Source organism: Amblyraja radiata, chromosome 7 (assembly GCF_010909765.2).
Source record: "Amblyraja radiata isolate CabotCenter1 chromosome 7, sAmbRad1.1.pri, whole genome shotgun sequence".
Lineage (NCBI taxonomy): Eukaryota > Metazoa > Chordata > Chondrichthyes > Rajiformes > Rajidae > Amblyraja > Amblyraja radiata.
This window is the reverse complement of record NC_045962.1, coordinates 86,067,791-86,090,550: the sequence shown is the minus strand read 5'-3', so window position 1 is coordinate 86,090,550 and position 22,760 is coordinate 86,067,791. Positions and strand designations below refer to the sequence as shown.

Genomic DNA, 22,760 nt, shown 5'->3' with positions numbered 1-22,760 from the left:
CGCAAACTCAATCAGCCTTTCACTTCTCAAACCGAGGCAAAATCAAACTTCCCTGTAGTGCCAGTGTACAAATGCAGGGAAAACAGCAGAGTGAGTATTTTTCTCACAATTACATAATGGGCAAGGAGAAAGTAACACTTGACCATGGCAGTAGGCATCTGTATTTTGCATCTGTATCTGTCTTAAGGGGTTGGACAGGCTAGATGCAGGAAGATTGTTCCCGATGTTGGGGAAGTCCAGAACAAGGGGTCACAGTTTAAGGATAAGGGGGAAGTCTTTTAGGAACGAGATGAGAATTTTTTTTTTTTTACACAGAGAGTGGTGAATCTGTGGAATTCTCTGTCACAGAAAGTAGTTGAAGCCAGTTCATTGGCTATATTTTAAAGGGAGTTAGGTGTGGCCCTTGTGGCTAAAGGGATCAGGGGGTATGGAGAGAAGGCAGGTACAGGATACCGAGTTGGATGATCAGCCATGATCATATTGAATGGCGGTGCAGGCTCGAAGGGCCGAATGGCCTACTCCTGCACCTATTTTCTATGTTTCTATGTACACCACTAACCAGCTTTGTGACTTTAACAACCAGAACATACACATAGGAGTCAAAGCAGCACAAGGTATTCAACAAACAATTTCAGACTATTTTATCTTAAAGACATGCAAATAACTGGATAGCAGACAGAACACATCGATTACACACATACACACACAGGATATTATAGAAAAATTAGGACAAGGCATCAATGGGGAGTACAAATTCAGAAAGCGACCAAAATCCTATAATGCGGCTCTTGAGGAATTACAACATCCAAAAAAAAGTGACTTTATCTACTGATGCTATAACAATGGAATCAGATCAAATACAATTGGCCCAGTAATTTACAATAATGACTTTGTGCCAACAAATGACGGCAGTGACACTATATTGCTTTGTACAATATCCCTATGATTTGGTGTACAGACAAATGTTGCCCATTTTGAGTCAAGCAAAAATCCCACAGACAGCATACAAGTAGAAAAAGATTACTCGGTTGACTTCTGAAAGAAGATGCATAAATAATTGCACTGGTGATATAATATTGAAAAGTTCAGCATTTTCTTTGGTCTGAAGTGAAGCCAGCAATGCCAATGCTGAAGATTAAAGCGTGAAAATAAACCTGAATGGTCCTATGCTCTCTCCCTCTAATCCTGTTTTTTGGGCAGGCGCTTGAAAACGATCAGAATTGTCTACTGCAGAGAGTAGTCGTCGAGTGCTTCCAAGGTTGCGATCGATCAATTTCTAGACACAGTGAATCACAGAGGATATTGGGTTCTGGCAGGAAAATGCAGAGCTACAGGGTTGTCGACGATCTTGCTGAATGATGCAGCATTATTGGTGACTGTACAAAATACTCCCAGCTTCTAATATTGTGAGACATTTTACCGAGTTAACAGAACCTGATTTAATGGGGATAGGACTAATTACAAGGCTCTTTCAAAGTGGGGTCGCAAAGGTGAATGAATGGCTTCCTTCTCTGCTTTATTACTCTATAATAGATTTAATTTTAGAGATACAGCATGGAAACAGGCCCTTTGGCCAACCGAGTCCACGCTGACCAGCGATCACCCGCTCACACTAGTTCTGTGTGTTATCCCCACTTTCGCATCCACTCCCTACACGTGCGAGGCAATTTTGCAGAAGCCAATTCACCTAGAGACCCACACGTCTTTGGGATACAATCACAGGGAGAACGTGCAAACTCCACATAGGCAGCACCCGAGGTCAGAATCGAACCCGGGCGTCTAGAGCTGTGTTGCAACACATTGAAACATTATAGAAAAGCCCATACAGTAAATGGTACAGTTCCTATTCACTACATACAACAACTCCACTTCAGATGTGTGTTTTTGCCATTTTTAAAAATTATATGTATGACTGCAGGGAAACAAAATTTCGTTCAGACCGAAAGGTCTGAATGACAATAAAACGAATCTAATCTAATCTAAAATCCACGGAGTTTGGCTTCCATAGCACCATTGCAACATCCATTGTACATTAAAGTCCTAAGGTTTTCCTTCTTTAAATTTGCACTGCATTTTTAAGCTGAATTGGGAATTGTCGTTTGCAGCATTTAGTACCTCTATCCGCCTGCTCCACATTAAAAACGAAACACTCACATTTCTTCCAATAATTAAAGGCAGCAAGTAATCACGAGTCCTTCAGAAAGGATGTCTCTCCATGATAAAAATAAAATAAGATAAATGTCTCTTCCTCTCCATTTTCTAGATCCTCCATATGAGCCAAAATAGAAAGACTAATCAACTATGCAGGCCTCTGATGGCTCACAGCACCATGCTGCTCACCTTTTTTTAGGCACTGATAAACATGCTCTGCATCTCAATCCTTTTTTCAGATGTAGTTTAGTTTAGAGATGCAGCATCCGGAAACAGGCCCTTCGGCCAACCGAGTCTGCGCCTACCAGCGATCCTCGCACACCAACACTATCCTACACACACACTAGGAACAATTTACAATTTTACCAAAGTCAATTGACCTACAAACCTGCACGTATTTGGAATATGGGAGGAAATTGGAGCTCCCAGAGAAAATCCACGCAGGTCACGAGGAGTACACACAAACCCCGTACAGATGGCACCCGTAGTCAAGATTGAACCACGACATCTGGCGCTGTAAGGCAGCAACTCTACTGCTCCGCCACCTTGCCGCCCTTTTAAAAGTTAATTCAAAAGATATTTAAAAGTTATTTAAAAAGAAGAGTTACTTAAATTTTTGAAAGACCAAGGAATTGAGGGTAATGTGGAATTGGCACTGATAAAGGTATTGAAGTTTGGGGCAGAAATGCCATGATTATTGTGAATAGTAGAACAGGTGGCCCACTCCTGCTATTTTCTAGCGTTCAATACACTGTTGCTTAGAACTGATCGAGGTTCAGAGGGTGGAGTACAATGCAGCGGAAGGAAGAAATATGTTAACTACTAACAGGCCTCTGCGCGTACAAGTTCCAACAAGGAACTGAAAGCTTTCTGCAGAAAAGTTTGACTGAAAGCTTTCGCACTTCTGTTTGTGGAAATGACTCAATCAATCGCAGGTGGCAAACGGGCAAGTGGGCATTCCCAAAAGACATGGCTCTTAAACTTGAACAGACGTGGAATAAATGCTCGTAAAGTGGCAGGGATCGGTCTAAAGAAGCTCCCGCAGAAAGGAGTGAACAGAGTTGGAGGTGGTATTTCCTGAAAGGGTGGTGCAGCATTGAGGAAAATTTGTTTTTTTAAAAAGATACAGCGCGGAAACAGGCCCTTCGGCCCTCCGAGTCCACACCAAGTGGCGATCCCCACACATTAACATCACCCTACACACATTAGGGACAATTTACACTTATACCAAGCCAATTAACCTACAAACCTGCAGGTCTTTGGAGTGTGGGAGGAAACCAAAGATTTCAGAGAATATCCACGCGGTCATGGGGAGAACCTACAAACTCCGTACAGACAGCACTCGTAGTCAGGATCGAACCTGGGTCTCTGGCGCTGCGAGGCAGCAACTCTACCGCTGTGCCACCGAGCCGCCCCTGGTTCGTCTTCCATCTATCTGCTTTGATTTGAAGAGATCCTAGGCTCGGCTTCCTCGCAGTTTGCTGAGCCGTGGCTGGATTCACACTTGCTCATTCTGAAACCAGAATCACTGCGCTGATTTCAAGTCCAGAACTTAGTCGTGCTGTGCAAGTGGGGAAGGGTTTTGGGGTGAAAGATAGGGGGTGAAAAAAAGACCTTATCCAATTCAAAAAAAGTCTTGCAAAATATTAGAGAGATGGTTGCCATGACCCTTAGGGTCCCAAAGTAAGCATGCAACACAAATTAAAACCAACCCCTAACCTCTATATGCAAGACCAGGTGGAGTTTGCAAGGATGAAGTGCAAAAGATAGCTGAGAGGTTTCCACACTTGTCATTGAAGTATAATCCTTATTCAGTTAGTTCTCTGGAACTAACAACCAGGAAGCAGAGTTTGCTGTTGAAGTCTACCTTCATATATTGTGTCCTATTTGCACTGCTTGTGCAGAGTTTAGCATTGCAAGGCCACTCTTTCACTTATCCCCTGAGAGTGCAGTCGGGATCAGTGCACTCCAGTTGCGATAACTTCATAGCTGGTGAACGCTGGCGGAAATATTCTCCAGGATCGTGACTGAAAGGGAAAAAAAGTTCAAGTCTCTCACACACGGCGAGGCCATTTCTCCACCAGGACGCCGTGCGCATAACGTCTGCGTGGAATCATAGCAGCTACAGAGTGATTCAGTGGCTATGATGACGAGACGAGAGGAAGAAACGGAACAAAAGAAGCAGCCAATTCCTGAGGGAAAGTGGTGAAGAATGTGCGATTTCATCCACTCGATTTCCCCATCGAAAATCGAAAGAACGTTGAGTGGAAGATGGTGTGGGATCTCACAGGGTCCTGCCCTGGTGACAGACATGCTGAAGGTAGGCTGTTCGGCGCTTTACCCCCCGTGGAGAAATGGTGCAAGTCTGACAGATGATAAATTCAACAGATGGAGCCCCTCCAGGTTTGCACGGCCAAGATCAGACAATTTTGGTCTCCTGGACGGATCCCGCGGGCTGCAGTTGCTCAGTCTGGTTCAACACCCAGGATATATTCGGTCTCTCTTGGAGGTTAACAACCATCATAGAGCTTAGCAGATGTTGCAGAGACTGTGTGTACCTGGACAAGAACAAGGTTCAGAGGCAAATTCAATATGCTAATATTCACGAAACCGTCCTTTACATTGAATTATTAAGAAATGTTTACACAGGTACTTGGATAGGAAAGGTTTAAGAAGGATATGGGCCCAATGTAGGCGGGTGGGACTAATGTAGATGAGGCATGGTGATCGACATAGGGAAGTTGGGGTGAAGGGCCTGTTTTTACGCGGTATGACTCTTTGCAGCATAGAAACAGGCCATACAGCTCAATGAGTTTATCTGTGTTTACACAGCACTGCACCATTCTTCTAACCTCTTGCTCCAACCAAACATCTCCCATTCCTTTCTTCAGCATCTTACTGAAACTCCTTAGAATAAAATAGAGGAGGAGGATGACAGGTGTATAAAATCATGGGAGGAATCGATCGGGTAGACACAGAGGGTGGTGGGTGTATGGAACGAGCTGCCAGTGGAGGTAGGTGCAAGTACTATCACAACATTTATGAAACATTTAGACAGGTACATAGGTAGGACAGGTTTAGGGGGATATGGGGTAAACACAGCCAGGTGGGACATGCTGGCCGCTGTAAAACTCTATGACTCTAAAAGGACACGATGTTCCTGTTCATCTTCTGTCAGTCAGGCTAACTTTTGGATGTTGGAACAAAAAGATACAGATTGGTTAGTTCTAACCACTCTCACTGAATACAGAAGCTTCTCCTTAGGGACGCAAATTAGAACACACACAAAAGCCGACCACATTAACAACATGTGAAAGACCTCTGTCAGGTCACCCCAAATGCAGAAACGTTATTTTGTTTTAAGCCATGGATTAATTTGCAGGACTGGATTATCACTTTTCCATTGACAGGCCGTAGCACAAAGAAACAAACTATTGAAACATTTTGATATTGAGTGTCAGAGTTAAACCGCCTGGAAACAGGCCCCTCGCCCAACTTACCCACACCAATCAAGATGTCCCATCTACACTAGTCCACTTGCAATGTTTGACCCATATCCCTCTGAAACAATGGGTGACGTCTGAAGAAGGGTCTCGACCGGAATCGTCACCCATTCCTTCTCTCCGGAGATGCTGCCTATCCCCGCTGAGTTACTCCAGCATTTTGTGTCTATCCTTACTCTTATGCAGACTCACCGATCTTGATGACTCACAAATGCCGTCAAGTTGGCATTTTAAGCAGTTCAGAGGACAACGAGAACTATCCTAATCTCCACGTGCTGTCAATGAATACATTTTAAAAAACATAAGTGTTTTAAAAATATCGCCTGCTTTGTACAAAGATTGGTCAAGATATTTGCCTCTCCCTGCTATTCTTTGAGACGATGGTCATAGGAACTTTCGCATCCACTTCAGCAGCAAAGGAGTTGTGCCTGAACTCCTCAGCCCCTGATAGAGGCCCCTGCAGCAGCCCTGAGATCCTGGCTGTTCCCTTAGAGCATCAGCCCATTTTCACACTCCAGTTTCTGGAGTTCAGCGAGTTCAATACACGAGAGATGCACCATAAGCGGATATAGGGTGACTATAATATTTTTGCCTCTACTTTATACTGACATCAAGCCAAGTTGGCAAAATAATTTTTCACTTTTATTCTGTATTTACTGCACAGATACTCTTCCCATAATATCTAATGAAATGCAAATGACAACATTGGAATGGCCGAGACGGGAATTAAAAAAAAACATTATTCCGATAACGTGAATAATCAATTGGCTTTTGAAGTGTCAGGCCATGGGGATTGCTGTCTCAATCTGCTCCAGCTCACGTTCTAACCATCAGACATGAGACAGGGGAAAACATTTTAAAAAGAGGAAGTGATAGATTTCTCCGCGGATCCACGGATTTTGAAATTCGGCAAGGCCCCACCCACTGTATGGAACCTAATATCCCAAGCTTCCAGGAAGGTAAACATTTGCTAATAAATCGCCTTGAATCCTGACACCTGTTAGTCCATGTCACCACTTAAAGCTGGAAAGTGAACATAGAAGATTTCAAGCTGGAAAGGCTACAAGAAGATTCACGAGGATGTTGCCAGGACTCGAGAGGTCTGAACAATAGGGAGGTTGAGTCGACTGGGAGTGCAGGAGGATGAGGGGTAATCTTATAAAGCTGTATAAAATCATGAGAGGAATAGATCGAGTAGCACAGAGTCTCTCACCCAGAGTAGGTGAATCGAGGATATAGGTTTAAGGTGAAGGGGAAAAGATATAATAGGAATCTGAGGGGTAACTTTTTCACACAGGGTGTATGGAACACGCTGCCAGAGGATGTAGTTGAGGCAGGGACTACATCAACGTTTAAGAAACAATTAGACAGGTACATGGTTAGGACGGGTTTAGAAGGATATAGGCCAAACGCAGGCAGGTGGGACTAGTGTTGCTGGGACATGTTGACCAGTGAGGGCAAGTTGGGCCGAAGGGCCTGTTTCCACGCTGTATGATTCTATGGCTCCATGACCAGCATTCAGGACAGGTGGATGGTACACAAGAGAGAAGGCCGATTCAAAGTTTGTCACTTCCAAACTGTTTAAGATGAACAATCTCTCCCTTCACAGGCAATGAAAGAGTGAGAGGTATTGCAGCTTCATTTACCTGCAGTTTTCTGGAATGGTTATTGGGTTCTGTACAGCCAAAGCGACACAATCCCCTTTCTGGAAGATACCATCGTACGGTCCTTCCAGGAACATCATTGCGTACAGCACACATCCCAGGGACTGGAAATAAATCAAACATGGGCGTCATCAACAGCTCAATCACTTACAGGGACTTGGCACCCAAAGGGCCTGTCCCACTGTACGAGGTAATTCAAGAGCTCTCCCGAGTTTAAAAAAAATCAAACTCGTGGTAAGTACGTAGAATGTATGTCGGAGCTCGTGGATGTCTCATAGCGGCTCGTAACGCTAACGGCAGGTACTCGGGAAACGTGGTAACTCGTAAAGTTTTTTCAGCACTGTGAAAAATGTCCACGAGAGCCCCGAGTACCTATGAACGGCTATTACCGTAATTCACCGAGTTCGAATCAGGGGAAACTCGGGAGAACTCTTGAATTACCTCGTACAGTGGGACAGGCCCTTAATGCTATATAACTCTTTGTTAGGCCGCATATGAAGTTTTATTATGGTGTTCTGGGCACCTTATTACAGGAAAGATGGGGAGGATCTGGAGAAGGTGCAGAAGAGGTTTACCAGGATGCTGAGTGGATTTGAGGATATTAGCTGTAAAGGGAAATTGGACTAATTTTGATTGTTTTCTCTGGAGCATCGGAAGCTGAAGAAACATATTAAATTATATGATTTTATATGAACCTGATACAAACATATAAAATGATGAGAGGCATAGATAGGGTAGACACAACCTATTTCCCCAGGGTGGAAATGTCTAACACTAGAGAGCATCGCTATGAGAGAGGGGGAAAGAGTGGAGCTATGCAGGACAAGTAATTTACACAGAGAGTGGTGGGTGCCAGTAACTCACTGCCAAGGGTGGTGGTGGAAGCAGATATTATTTAAGAGGCTTTTAAATAGATACATTGATATGTTGGGAATGGAGAGATATGGATCATGTGCAGGCTGAAGGGATTAGTTTAATTTGGCAACATGTTTTGCACAGATGTGATGGGCCGAAGGGCCTATTCCTGTTCTATATTATAATGAAAGATGAAGACAAAAAAAAAATCTAGCAAACATTTTGATAACGCTAGTTATTTTGGAGAACCACTAGAACGCATTCACTAAAGGGAGAGAATGAAGATCAGACTACTTTATATACGCTGATATTTTGCACTTGACACTGTGGAAGGGATAGAACCTCCTGCCTTTCATAGACTTTACAAAAATAAATCCTGGCCTGGATTTTTGGCTATCAGTGTGGGTTGAATGCATCCGTGTACGCAATTTGAAACCCTGAGCCTGCTTGTGTTCATCATTCCCTCAGCTCAGAAACTAGTGTGACAGTCAGTGAGGTCGCAGTGAAGCAATTCTGGTATCAGAACACATTGCAACCACTCTACTGGCCTTCTGCAGTTTATAACAGGGTTCCGTTCCCAAGAATCATTTGTGACCCAGGTAGTTCAGATTGGAAATGCAGGCGCCAACTGATATGCCAGAAGAAAAGCGCAAGGGGCAGAATTAGGCCATTCGGCCCATCAAGTCTACTCCGCCATTCAATCAAGGCCGATTTATTCTTCCCTCTCAACTCCATTGTCCTGCCTTCTCCCCATAACCCCCGACAACTGCAGGTACACGCAGCGCCGAAGTAGATGACAAATCCACCCTGCCGGCCTCCCTAACATTGGTTCCAATGTACGGGCTGTACATAAGTCGAGTGTTCGCGAGCTGGGAAGCTCATCAAACATAATCTAAACACCCAGTGTCTATTCAAACACGGGTTGCCATCAGCAATAGCACACAGAACTTGACTGAAGACACAAGGAACTGCAGTTGCTGGTTTACAGAAAAAAAAGTCAGAAGTCTGCAGACCTGAAACGTCACCTATCCATGTCCTCCAGAGATGCTGGCTGACCCGTCGAGTACGTCTTTGGAATGTGGGAAGAAACTAGAGAAAACCTACGCAGTCACAGAGAGATCGTACAAATTCCGTACAGACAGCGCCCGTAGTCAGGATCAAACCCGGGCCCCTGGCGTTGTAAGGCAGCAACTCTACCGCTGCACCACCATGCCTGATTTCATGACTGAAACTGTGGCAAAGTTTCATGATAAGAGGACTACATTTGCAAAACTGAAAGCAACAGGTCAGATTTCCAACTAGTGTGCATAAAACCAACGGCTGCCACCTACAGTGGCGCAGTCTCCAGGTACAGGAGCTGGGGAATTATAACACCATCATTCTAATCAAGGGTAGTAAATTTAAATGGAAATTTTAGAACCAGTGTGTACAGCTTCAGAATACAGACAAAGTATAGAATGATCGTGGAGTGGATGAAGAGGCTGCAAAATATAACTTAAATAGAAAGGAAATGTAATGTAATCGTGAACAAGAGACATTTATTTTGTGAGGCTACAGAGTTCACTTCTAAAGATTAGTGAATGGGGCTAAAACCATCAAAATGGAGATGAGGAGGATTGTCTTCAGCCAGAGGAGGGCGGTGAATCTGCTGAATTCATTTGGCGGCCAAGTCATTGGGTATTTTTAATGCGGAGATTGACAGGTTCTTGATTAGTAAGGGTGTCAAAGGTTATGGGGAGACGGCAGGAGAATGGGAAAAATAAATCAGCCATGATTGAATGGCAGAGTAAACTCAATGGGCTGAATGGCCCAATTCTGCTCCTAAGTCTTGTCTAATTGGGAAAAGTTACTGCAAAATATATTTAGTCAGAGTGATGGGTTTTGGAATTCACTGCCCACAAGGGGATAGAGGCTGGAGCACATTGCATTTAAAAATTACAGGGTGGAGAATTAGTTACTTGAAATACAGTATCTTACTAGGCTGTGGATCAAGAATTGGAAGAATTATATAAGCAGTACAATTCTAAAGAGTGATCAGAGAGGGAACTAAATATATTTACCTACACATCTTTGGAAGTTTTAAGATATGTTGAGGGAGCAATCGGTAAAGAATATAGGATTCTGACCTTTGTATTTAGAATCTTAGTGCAGAAAGAGAGGGCAATGATCATGAATGTTCAGGCTACAACTAGAACATTGATGTCCAATTCTGGTTACCACACAATGAAAGATATGAAAATAATGGAGAGGGCCAGAAAAGATTTAAAATGCCACTGCTGTTCCCATTAGCAGATGCTTTGAGGATTGGGGACCTTGATTCAAATTGATGGCCAAACATCACTGTCGTGGAAATCTTGCTCAACAAGGGTGATGAAAAGCGTGTCAATCAGAGCTTCCAAAGGGATTGAATGAAAGGCTCGAATGGTACGTTTCTGCGCTTTCTCTACAAATAGTCCATAGTTCATAGCTCACTAAAGATAGCAACACAAGTAGATCGGATATCCTTTCCTTCATTGCCAAGGGCATCGAGTACAAGAGTCAGGAAGTCACGGTGCAGCTCCATGCGACTTTGGTTAGGCCGCATTTGGAGTATTGCGTGCAGTTCTGGTCGCCCCATTACAGCAAAGATGTGGAAGATTTGGAGAGGGTGCAGGGGAGGTTTAACAGAATGCTGCCTGAATTAGCAGGTATTAGCTACAGGGAGAGGTTGGACAGACATGGATTGTTTTCTCTGGAAGACTGGAGGTTGAGGTGAAACCTGATAGATGAGAGACATAGATGGGGTAGAAATGTCCAATACTAGAGGGCATAGCTATAAGATAAAGGTTTAGTGGAGATGTGAGGGACAAGTTTATTTTTACATAGGATGGGGTGGGTGCCTGGAACATGTTGCCAGGGGTGGTGCTGGAGTCAGATATGATAGTGGCGTTTAAGAGGCTTTTAGATAGGCACATAGAAAAGCAGGGAATAGAGGGACTGAAATTTTGTTCAAACCTTATCTGTTTGAATGACAATAAAAGGCATTCTATTCTATTCTATTCTATGGATCATGTGCAGGTAGAAGAGATCAATTCAGCTTGGCATCATGTTCGGCACAGACATTGTTGGCCGAAGGGCCCGTTCCTGTGCTGCAGTGATCTATGTTCTGTAGCCATTTTATAATAGGGCTAGGACATAATGCAATTATTTGGCCATTTCATGGGTACCCTCAATATTCTGAGTTGGGTTGTTCTTGCAAAGAGCAGGCATGAAAATTAACAGTTACTGTGTTTAAGAAGGAACTGCAGATGCTGGAAAATCAAAGGTAGACAAAAATGCTGGAGAAACTCAGCAGGTGAGGGAGCATCGATGGAGCAAAGGAAATAGGCAACGTTTCGGGTCAAGACCCTTCTTCAGTCACTGTGACTGGGTTTACAAGTGAAGGTGTTCAATGTGAAGGGACAACTTGAATACATACCCATATGTCTGTGCGCTCATCTATAATGCAGTGACTTTCCACAGTAAAGAGCTCAGGGGCTCGGTAGGATATGGTACATCGCTGTGCTGCCCAGTCCTGGAAGAGAACAAGTAAACGTCAACACACCACCCTGGCCAGGCTCTCATTTAATCCTGCCATTGTGAAGAAGGTATAGGAGCCTGAAAACTGTAACTGTAACATCCAAAGGTTCAGGAACAGCTTTTTCCCCACAACCATCTGGTCATTAAGAACTACAATCTCCAAATAGCCTCCGAACTACATAGGCGTGTGTGTCTGCGTGTGAATAATATTATGGTGTTTTATTAATCTGTTTTACAGAGTAAAATGCAAATAAGAATTTAATTGTTCTGTTTCGAGACATGACTACAAAGCACTCACGACTCTCTTGAACATCAAGTTAAATGAAACAGTTTGCAAAAAGACTGTGTACTTGATCAAGCAATCTCACGTGTTTCTACCCAACCCTGTTTATCTGGCCCTGTCATAGATCTCCATCTTCTCTTCTCCCTCATCTCTTAAACGCATCTTTATTAGAACCATCATGCGAGAGAAGGGGGATTGTGCTCTCGAGGTGAAGAATATTTTCCCCAGATTTATGTAAATCACTCTAATTAGTGTTAAAGGCCCTAATTTTGGTATTACAAAACGTAGAACTTTTTATTTTCAAGACAAAAAGGCACATAGTGCTACAGTAACTCAGCTGGTCAGGCAGCATCCCTGGTGACGCTTCTGGTCGGGACCCTTCCTCAGACTCCCTGTTTCCTCCTGACCTGAAGCATCATCTATCCACGTTCTCCAGGGATGCTGCCTGACCCGCTGAGTTACTCCAGCGCTGTGCGTCTTTTTTTTTTGTAAACCACCATCTGCAGTTCCTTGTTTCTACAAACATTTTATTCCTATGCCTTATAGGAAGAGACTCAGACAGTTAAGAGTTCCTCAAACCCATAAGGGTGCCCATCAAATGCCCAACGTTTTATTCCTGTCAAATTCATTCAAAGGTTTGAAGCCACTATCATGTCAGGCTTCATGGGGGAGTCCAGAACCAGGGGCCACTGTTTAAGAATAAGGGGTAAGCTATATAGGACGGAGATGAGGAAACACTTTTTCCCCCTCACAGAGTGGTGAGTCTGTGGAATTCTCTGCCTCAGAGGGCGGTTCTCTGGACACTTTCAAGGGAGAGCTAGATAGGGCTCTTAAAGACAGCGGAGTCAGGGGATATGGGGAGAAGGCAGGAACGGGGTACTGATTGGGGATGATCAGCCACGATCACATTGAATGGTGGTGCTGGCTCGAAGGGCCGAATGGCCTACTCCTTCACCTATTGTCTATTGCATCAGCCTATTCTTTTCTAAAGGTGAAAGTCCTTTCTAATTCAGGATTGAAACATCCCGTCTGCCCACAAGAGATAAACGCGTGGATCTGCTTCCTTGTAAATTATTTCTGCGCCACCTTCTTTCTATCCTATTATATAGAGATTAGAATTATGTTTATGCTTATAGATGCAGCGTGGAAACAGGCCCTTCGTCCCACCGAGTCCGTGCCGATCAGTGACCACCCGTATACCCGTTCTATCCCACACACTGGGGACAATTTACAGAAGCCAATTAACCTACACGTAATGGGAATGTGGGAGGAAACCAGAGAGCCTGGAGAAGACCCACGCGGCCACTGGGAGAACGTACAAACTCTGTACAGACAGCACATGTAGTCAAGGTCAAATGCCCTTCTCTGAGGCTGTAAAGCCACAATTCTACCAATGCGCCACTGTGCCACCCTTGTGATCAGTACTGGTACATCATAATAGTTTAAGAAAGAACTGCAGATGCTGAAAAAAAAAATCAAAGGTAGACAAAAATGCTGGAGAAACTCAGCGGGTGAGGCGACATCTATGGAGCGAAGGAATAGGTGACGTTTCGGGTCGAGACCCGAAACGTCACCTATTCCTTCGCTCCATAGATGCTGCCTCACCCGCTGAGTTTCTCCAGCATTTTTGTCTACCTTTCATAATAGTTTAAAGTAACTTCCAGAATCATAAAGCAGTTCAGCATGGAAGCAGGTTCTTTGACCCACTGAGTTCACATCAACCACCCAAAACTGCTGACACTAATCACATTCCCACAATCCCAATAATTGCCCCCAAGATTCCACCATTCACTGACACACTAGGGGCAAGTTACAGACATAGAAACATAGAAAATAGGTGCAGGAGTTGGCCATTCGGCCCTTCGAGCCTGCACCGCCATTCAATATGATCATGGCTGATCATCCAACTCAGTATCCTGTACCTACGGCCAATCAACCTACCAAGCTGCACGTCTTTGGGATGTGTGATGAAACCAGCGCACCCAGGGGGAAACACTCAGCGAGTCCGGTGCGGTCTATATGGAGTCTGTACATTCTCCGTGACCGTGTGGGTTCTCTCCGGGTGGGTTCTCCCACATTCCATAGACAGGTTTGTGGGTTAATTGGCTTTGGTAATTTGTAAAATTGTCCCAAGTGCGCGGAGAGCGTTAGTGTGCAGGGTGATCGCTGGTCAGCATGGACTCGGTGGGTTCTAAATAACCCTATACCTAGACCCCTTTATGCCTCCATCCAGGTTAAACTTTTATTTTCCAAGCGATACCTAGCTTTGTTCTTCACAGCAGAAATGCATCTCCTTATCCTACATAGAAAACATAGAAACATAGAAAATAGGTGCAGGAGGAGGCCATTTGGGCCTGCACTGCCATTCATTGTGATCCTCCCATCAAATGGAAAAGATCTGCCAATTTCACGTACATTTTGCAAATTCTGCTATAGTCAAGAGCAAGGTTTAGTCCCCAAATTTTGAGAAGACAAACTGCCTGCTCTCCGAACACTGCTTTAAAGCTGGAGGCCTTTAAGACATACAACAGCTCCGATGACCGAGTTCTCATCTGCCTTCAAATCTCAGAGGTTTTGATTCATCCAAAGGTATCAAAGGTATTTTATTGGTCACATTCACATACACCTAGGTGTAGTGAAGTGAAATGCTTCTTGCCATTTTGCAGCACATAAAGAAGGAATACAGACATAACATTAATAAGAGTTTTAAACATAAAGAACATCCCCCCACAATGGTTCCCATTATGAGGGAAGGCACAAAGTCCAGTCCCCAACCCCAGTTCACCCATAGTCGGGCCCATTGAGGCCTCCACAGTTGCCTCTACGGAGGCCCGATGTTCCTGGCCGTTCTCGCCGCCGGGTGATGTTGCTCCGGCGTCGGGAGAGTCCTCTCAGCGGCTTGGGAACCCTGGAATGGCCGCTTCCGTACTGGAGGCCACGGCTTCCAAAGCCAACAAGGCCGTGCCGGTTGGAGCTCCACAACTGGCGATCTCATCTAGAGATCCCAGGCTCCCGGTGTAAAGTCAGCGCCGCCGCCCGCAGCTGGTCGCTCCACAGTCCCGCAGCTCCACGATGTTTTCCTCAGCGATCTTCAGCTCACCGGAGCTCCAGCGCGGCGACCCGGGCAAGGCATCGCCCGCTCCGCTCCGCGATAGCGCTCCAGCCGAGGTTCTGGGCGGTCCCCGACAGGAAACACCGCTCCAGGCCCGCTGGTAGGCCGCGAGGACGGGTCGAAGCTGCAGCCCGGAGAAAAGCTGCCTCTCCGACCAGGTAGGGACCCTGAAAGGTAGTTTCCCCCTTCCCCCCCCCCACATAAAAAAGTCTAGACCTCCAAACAAAACACTTAACTAACTAAAATAAAAAATAAAAAGATGAAAAGACAGACAGCTGCTGGCTGGGCAGCCGTGCACAGGACAGCGACCTGTGGATTATGGAAATGTTCTGTTGCCCTAGTGTGTGAAGAGCTCATCACAGTGCAGGCTTTGGTCCCTCCAGACTGCTGACAATTGAACAGGAAACCAGAAACACCAGAAGCTGCTGTTTGACGGTGATTCTTGTATACTGCTTAGCCAACGTTAATTCTTCATGGCTCTGCTATTGTGTAGGGAGGAACTGCAGATGCCGGTTTACACCGAAGATAGACACAAAAAGCTGGAATGAATCAGCGGGTCAGGCAGCATCTCAGGAGAAAAGGAATAGGTGACGGTTCGGATCGAGACCCTTTCTTCACACTGATAGTCAGGGGAGAGGGAAATGAGAGATATGTAAAGGTACATTAAAGAAACGAATGAACTGTATGTTATTGTTTTGCTCCAGTTAAGATAAGGCACAGGTGCTTAGAAAAGGAAACATATTGAATACTGTGGGGAAAAAGAGCAGGGAGGCAGAACTAATTAGCAAGCTCTTTCAAAGAACCAGAACAGACAAACTGGGACAACTTGCTTCCTCTGATGGAGACACAAGGCACTGCAGATGCTGGAATCTTGCGTAGAACACAAAGTGCTGGAGTAATGGGCCTGTCCCACTTACTTGACTTTTTCGACGACTGCCGACACCAGTCATAGGACGTTGCAGGTCGGCGAAAATGTTCAACATGTTGAAAATCCAACGGCGACCAGAAAGACGCTACAACACTTTGAGGAGACTACTCACAACCATACAGGCGACACCCTGGCGACATGTCGCGGGGTGAAACCTGTATGGTCGTGAGTAGTCGCCCAAAGTGTCGTACGTTATTCTGGTCGCCGCTGGATTTTCAACATGTTGAACATTTTTGGCGACCTGCAACGACCTATGACGGGTGCCGGCAGTCGTCGAGAAAGTTGCGTAAGTGGGACAGGCCCATAATTCAGCAGATCAGGCAGCTTCTTGAGGCCATGGATCAGCAACGTTTCAGGTTGGGAGCCTTACCCCAACTTCTTTGCCTATCCATATCCTCCACAAGATGTTGCCTGACCCACTGTTACTCCAGCACTTTGTGTTCTATGCTAGTCTCTTCTGGTGTTGTACGATTTTAATTGTTAACTATTTGTTTTTATTAAGATTGGATTATACAGTACAATGTGATAGCAGCCAAAATCTCATCAAAAAATATTCCCTACAACACTGTTCCCTTACCTGGATTGTCATAGCTTCCCGTGACCCTTTGACTTCAATTTTTGCTTTGTTCATCGATCCCAGGTCCATCAGCATGGGCTGCAGATTGTCATCTAGGAGAACGTTGGTGGGCTTCACATCCCTGAGGTGAGGTGATCAATATAAGATTAGATGTATAAGAAGGAACTGCAGATGCTGGTTTAAACTGAAGATAGACACACAAAGCTGGAGCCACTCAGCGGGACAGGCAGCATCTCTGGAGAGAAGGAATGGGTGACGTTTCGGGTTGAGGCCCTTCCTTCCCCTTTCACAATTTCAGGACCTCGTGCATCACAATCTGTTCAGTGCTTCTGAAATCCCCTCTCTGCTTTAAGTTTTTAGTTTAGTTTAAATTTAAAGACACAGCACGGAAACAGGCCCTTCGGCCCGACTTGTCCATGTCGAGCAAGTTGGCTGCCTCAGGTAGCCCCATTTTCCTGCAGATAGACACAAAGTGCTGGAGCAACTCAGTGGGTCAGAGAGCATCTCCGGAGAAAAGGGATGGGTGACATTTCGGGTCAGACTATAGAGGGGGGTAGGGGGGACGGGAACGGGAATGGAGATAGAAAAGGTCAGAACAAATCAGGGCTGACAATAGAGGACCAAGGAAGCGTGGAGCCCTTAGTGACCCATTATTGGCTGGGGAAGAGGCGATAACGAAGGGATACAGATGGGGGCGGAAAACCCGGGGGAGGGGGGGGGGGGCAGGTCCCCCCTCTGTTTTGAGAGGTGAGGTCATCCCCCCAAGTTTTTGTAATCCGGATTTTAAAACCCGGTGAAAGACGTCGGCCAGCAGGCAATGGGGGCGGGACATGATGATTCAGCGCGATCATTGGAGGAGGGAGGAGTGGGGGGGGGGACTGAGGATAGGGTGCGATGATTGGAGGAGGGAGAGGTGCTAAAACACTCTCGGCACTGGTGTCCCGTCAGTCCAGGCAGGGCTGTAGATTAACCCGGTGAGACAGGCAGAGTTGAGCTGCATTTAGCGCTGGATTGAGCCTCCGAAGCCTTGCGAGTGTGTGTGTGTGTGTGTGAGTGCGTGCATGCGCGCGCGGCCACCAAAAAATCATGTCCCCCGTCCCCCCCATATTTTGATAGCGATTTCCGTGCCTGGATAAAGAGATGCGAACAGTGGAACTAGCAGGATGACTAGGATGGGGGAGGTGGGAGGGAGGGAGGGACTGCAAGGGTTACATAAAATTAGAGAAATCAACGTTCATACTGCTGGGTTGTAAACTGCCCAACTAAAAATATAAGGTGATGTTCATCCAATTTGCCCCTTCCCACTTGTCTGTATTTGGTCCATTTACCTCTAAATCATTCCTATCCATGAATCTGTTGTCTAAATGTCTTATACATTTTAATTATACTTATCTCTACCACTTCCCCACGAAGCTCAGTCCTTAGATTTATCACCCTCTGTATGAAGAGGTTTTCCCTCGGGTCCCCTCTAACCTCTCACCATAAACAGTCAAAGGAGAAGATTTACCTGTGCGCGTAGCCCTTGTCATGGATGGCCTTCAGTCCCTTGCAGAGTCCTAGAAAGATGTTCAGGATCTGCTCTTCAGGCATGAAGTTATGAGCATCTCTCAACTTCTCAAGCACTGTCCAAAGTGAGCCATTCTGCAAGGGGAAAGATGAAAACAATGCTTGGATTTTAAACTTTCAATCTCGGTGAATGCCTGAGTGCTGTGTTCTTAGCTGCGGTTCACATGGCAACGTTCTTGCCTCACAGTCCATTTACCATTGATTCAAGTTTCACACCAGCAACTTGAGCACATATTCTGGGGTGCATTCGGCTGTCGGCAGATCCCATCTATGGAATAAGGCATTGATCCAAGGCCCTGACCACACTCTCAGGTAGATACAGAAACAACTTAAAAGAACATAATTTTTTTTTAATTATCACAAATTGATGTTTGGAGGAGTTTTGTGGGTGCCTTTCCCCATTTTGAGAACAACTTAACAATGACGAATACATCCTTGTGTAGGAAAGAACTGCAGATGCTGGTTTAAATCGAAGGTAGACACAAAATGCTGGAGTAACTCAGCGGGACAGGCAGCATCTCTGGAGAGAAAGAATGTGACGTTTGGGGTCAAAACCCTTCTTCAGACTGATGTCAGGGGAGTGGGCGGTACAGAGATAAAATGTAGTTGGAGACAATAAGATTGGTAGGAGAACTGGGAAGGTGGAGGGGATAGAGAGAGAGGGGGAAAGCAAGGGCTACTTGAAGTTGGAGAAGTCAATGTTCATACCGCTGGGGTGCAAGCAGCCCAAGCGAAATATGAGGTGCTGTTCCTCCAATTTGCGCTGGGCCTCACTCTGACAATGGAGGAGGTCCAGAACAGGAAGGGCAGTGTGGGAATGGGAGGGGGAGTTAAAATGCTGAGCAGCCGGGAGATCAGGTAGGTTGAGGCGGACCGAGCGAAAGTGTCAGGTGAAACAATCGCCGAGCCTGCGCTTGGTCTAGCCGATATATACAGGAGTCCATCCTTAATGTACATCATTGGCCGTGAAGCAATTCTGAATGTTAGAGGTTGTGAAAAAGTGTGATGTCGATGCGAGATCCTTTATTCATTAGTCAATCTAACAAAACATTGGATAGACACAAAATGCTGGAGTAACTCAGCGGGTCATGCAGCATCCCTGGAGAGAAAGAATGGGTGACCCTTCTTCGGACTGAGAGCAAAATATTAGACTGAGCTGCGAGCTGCCTGTTGTGGCACAGTCCATGCCAGAGTGAGTTTACAACAGCAACCAAAGGATATTTTCACTCATTCTACAAGTTATCACTTGTATATATCAAAAGGAATTAATTAGACAGGAAGTGCTTTGTGCTACAGCTGATATGATCAGAAACGGTATAAATCTAAGCTGCGATTTTATTTATGATGACATTTATTGATTTTACTATGACACCAAAGTAAGTGATAGCGCAGATAGTCAAACATCAGCTGGGCAAGTGGGCGGTGGAATGGCCAATAGAGTTTAATGCAGGTAAGTGCGATGTGTTGCATGTTGGAAATTCAAACCAGGGCAAGGCTTTCACAATGAAGCGCTCAGCTGTCAGGCGATCCCCTGTATTGAACAAGGCGTTAACCCTTGAATGGGGTGGGAGATTGCAACCTTCACGTGGTCCACCCTGTTTCGACTAATGCAATCATCCCGACGTACACAAACAATTAGATCAAACAGAACAAGTTGACTTGCAGCTGTAGGATGTGCACGCCATACGCAAGAAGAAGTCCCTTGAATGAGACCCTGGAAGTCGAAAAAGGCCTTGTTCTTGGTCAGCATGGGCGAGCTAGGCTGAAGGCCATTTCCATGCTGTCTGATTCTATTAATCCAAATAATAATATCATACATAGATATATCCACCCTTCCTGGACTGTTTGTACAAATTAAATCTGAAACTAAGCAATAGAGATATTTGATAGATAAGAGGAAGAGGCTTGAGGAAGATCAGGTGGGAGCATGGAGGATATCAAGCCTTTGGAGGGATTAAAAATAAGCTCAATGTTTATAATTAAAGATTTGCTTCACTGGAGGCCAATGTACAATATGGGTATGTGAGTGATTGAGACTATTTAGAACACAAGCAGGTGAAGTAGTTGACCTTGTGGTACTGAGGAAGGATGGCCAGAGAGATTTGGGATGAGGAAGAGTGGAGATAATAAAAAGCATGAATGATGATTTCAGCTGCAATCGACAATATTGAGGTAAAAACTAGCAACTGATGGATGTTACACAGTCTGACATTCATCTCATGATCAAATAGGCCAACAATGCTGGCAGAGCCACTGCCTCACAGCGCCAGAGACCCGGGTTCAATCCGGTTCTCAGATGCTGCCTGTGTGCATTTTGCACGTTCTCCATGTGACCACGTGGGTTTCCTCTGGGTGCTCCGGTTTCTTCCCACACCACAAAGCTGGGCAGATTTGTAGGTTTTTTGGCATCTGTAAATTATCCCTAGTGTGTAGGGAAGGGGATGAGACAGTGGAATAACATAGAAGTAGTGTGCACTGGTGATCGATGGTCGGCATGGACTCGGTGGGCCTGTTTCCGTGCTATATCTCCAAACGGAACCATGCCGTATATCCAAAGTAACAACTCATTGTATATTTATGTTTAAAATTCTGTAACGCTGCACCAAGTAAGAATATCCTTGCGCATTTGACAATTATCTTAATGGGCCTGTCCCACATCGGCGATTTTTTAGGCGACCGCAGGTGACGATGCAGTCGTCACATGGTCACCACTTGAATTACCAGGGACAGGATGCAGCAAATGGTCACGGAAAAGTTTATGTGACACAACTAAATACAATGGGTTTAGTTCAAACCAATGATGATTATTTTTCCAATCTTATTTGCATTTCAACTTCTCATTAATTCCTGCTATAGTCACACATTCCGTCACAACCCTGGTCGCAAACTATGTGCAAAGATAGCAGCATAGCTCCACCAAGTGGTTGAGGTCAGTCACTACACAAATGCCATGGGAAACAAAAAAGAGGAAAAAAATCTTCAAATCCTGCAAATATGAAATAGATCTACAGCCCAATCATGCAGACCAGGTCTGCCAGTGTCCGGATATATTTCAGGAAAAATAATTCGGATGCCTGTTCTCAGATGTGTAGTGAAACTCTGGAGTTTAGAAGGATGAGAGGATATCTTATTGAAACATGTTTAGATTATTAAGGGTTTAGACACGCTAGAGGCAGGAAATATTTTCCCGATGGTACACAAAAATGCTGGAGAAACTCAGCGGGTGCAGCAGCATCTATGGAGCGAAGGAAATAGGCGACGTTTCGGGCCGAAACCCTTCTTCAGACTGATGGGGGGTGGGGGGGAGAAGGAAGGAAAAAGGGAGGAGGAGGAGCCCGAGGGCGGGTGGATGGGAGGAGACAGCTCGAGGGTTAAGGAAGGGGAGGAGACAGCAAGGCTAGCAAAACTGGGAGAATTCAACGTTCATGCCATCCGGACGCAAGCAACCCAGGTGGAATATGAGGTGCTGTTCCTCCAATTTCCGGTGTTGCTCACTCTGGCAATGGAGGAGACCCAGGACAGAGAGGTCGGATTGGGAATGGGAGGGGGAGTTAAGTGCTGAGCCACCGGGAGTTCAGGTAGATTATTGCGGACTGAGCGGAGGTGTTCGGCGAAACGATCGCCCAACCTCCGCTTAGTCTCCCCGATGTAAATCAGCTGACATCTAGAGCAGCGGATGCAGTAGATGAGGTTGGAGGAGATACAGGTGAACCTTTGTCGCACCTGGAACGACTGCTTGGATCCTTGAATGGAGTCGAGGGGGGAGGTGAAGGGACAGGTGTTGCATTTCTTGCGGTTACAACGGAAAGTGCCCGGGGAGGGGGTGGTACGGGAGGGAAGGGAAGAATTGACAAGGGAGTTGCGGAGGGAGCGGTCTTTGCGGAAGGCAGACATAGGGGGAGATGGGAAGATGTGGCGAGTGGTGGGGTCACGTTGGAGGTGGCGGAAATGGCGGAGGATTATTTGTTGTATTTGCCGGCTGGTGGGGTGAAAGGTGAGGACTAGGGGGACTCTGCCCTTGTTGCGAGTGCGGGGATGGGGAGAGAGAGCAGTGTTGCGGGGTATGGATGAGACCCTGGTGCGAGCCTCATCTATGGTGGCGGAGGGGAATCCCCGTTCCCTGAAGAACAAGGACATTTCCGATGCCCTGGTGTGGAACGTCTCATCCTGGGAGCAGATGCGGCGTATGCGGAGGAACTGGGAGTAGGGGATGGAGCCTTTACAGGGGGCAGGGTGGGAAGACGTGTAGTCCAGATAGCCATGTGAGTCAGTTGGTTTGTAGTGTATGTCGGTCAGAAGTCTGTCCCCTGCGATGTAGATGGTGAGATCAAGGAATGGTAGGGAAGTGTCGGAAATGGTCCAGGTGTATTGGAGTGCCGGATGGAAGTTGGTGGTGAAGTGGATGAAGTCAGTCAGTTGTGTGTGGGTGCAGGAGGTGGCCCCAAAGCAGTCGTCAATGTAACGGAAGTAGAGGTCGGGGATGGGGCCCTGGTACGTATTGAACAAGGATTGTTCAACGTACCCGACAAAGAGGGTATTTTCCCGATGTTGGGGGAGTCCAGA

General features: G+C 45.8%; 1 protein-coding gene across 2 annotated transcripts in view; it reads right to left on the bottom strand.

The window, feature by feature from the left end:
- Positions 1-617: 617 nt before the first annotated feature.
- The window catches only part of stk16 (serine/threonine kinase 16), a 34,538-nt gene continuing 12,395 nt past the window's right edge, over positions 618-22,760 (bottom strand). Inside the window, exons 4-9 of one of the 2 annotated variants that reach the window (XR_004412672.1) lie at positions 18,139-18,272; positions 16,632-16,752; positions 11,631-11,726; positions 7,301-7,422; positions 1,991-4,709; positions 618-1,868 (exon numbers count right to left, since the gene is read on the bottom strand). Coding sequence is in view for 1 of the 2 variants with exons in the window: in XM_033024898.1 (XP_032880789.1) it covers positions 4,571-4,709; positions 7,301-7,422; positions 11,631-11,726; positions 16,632-16,752; positions 18,139-18,272 (612 nt within the window). In the remaining variant the exon portion in view is untranslated. Of the gene's footprint in view, positions 1,869-1,990; positions 4,710-7,300; positions 7,423-11,630; positions 11,727-16,631; positions 16,753-18,138; positions 18,273-22,760 lie in introns of those variants that run through there. The other variant, XM_033024898.1, reaches the window with a different exon arrangement.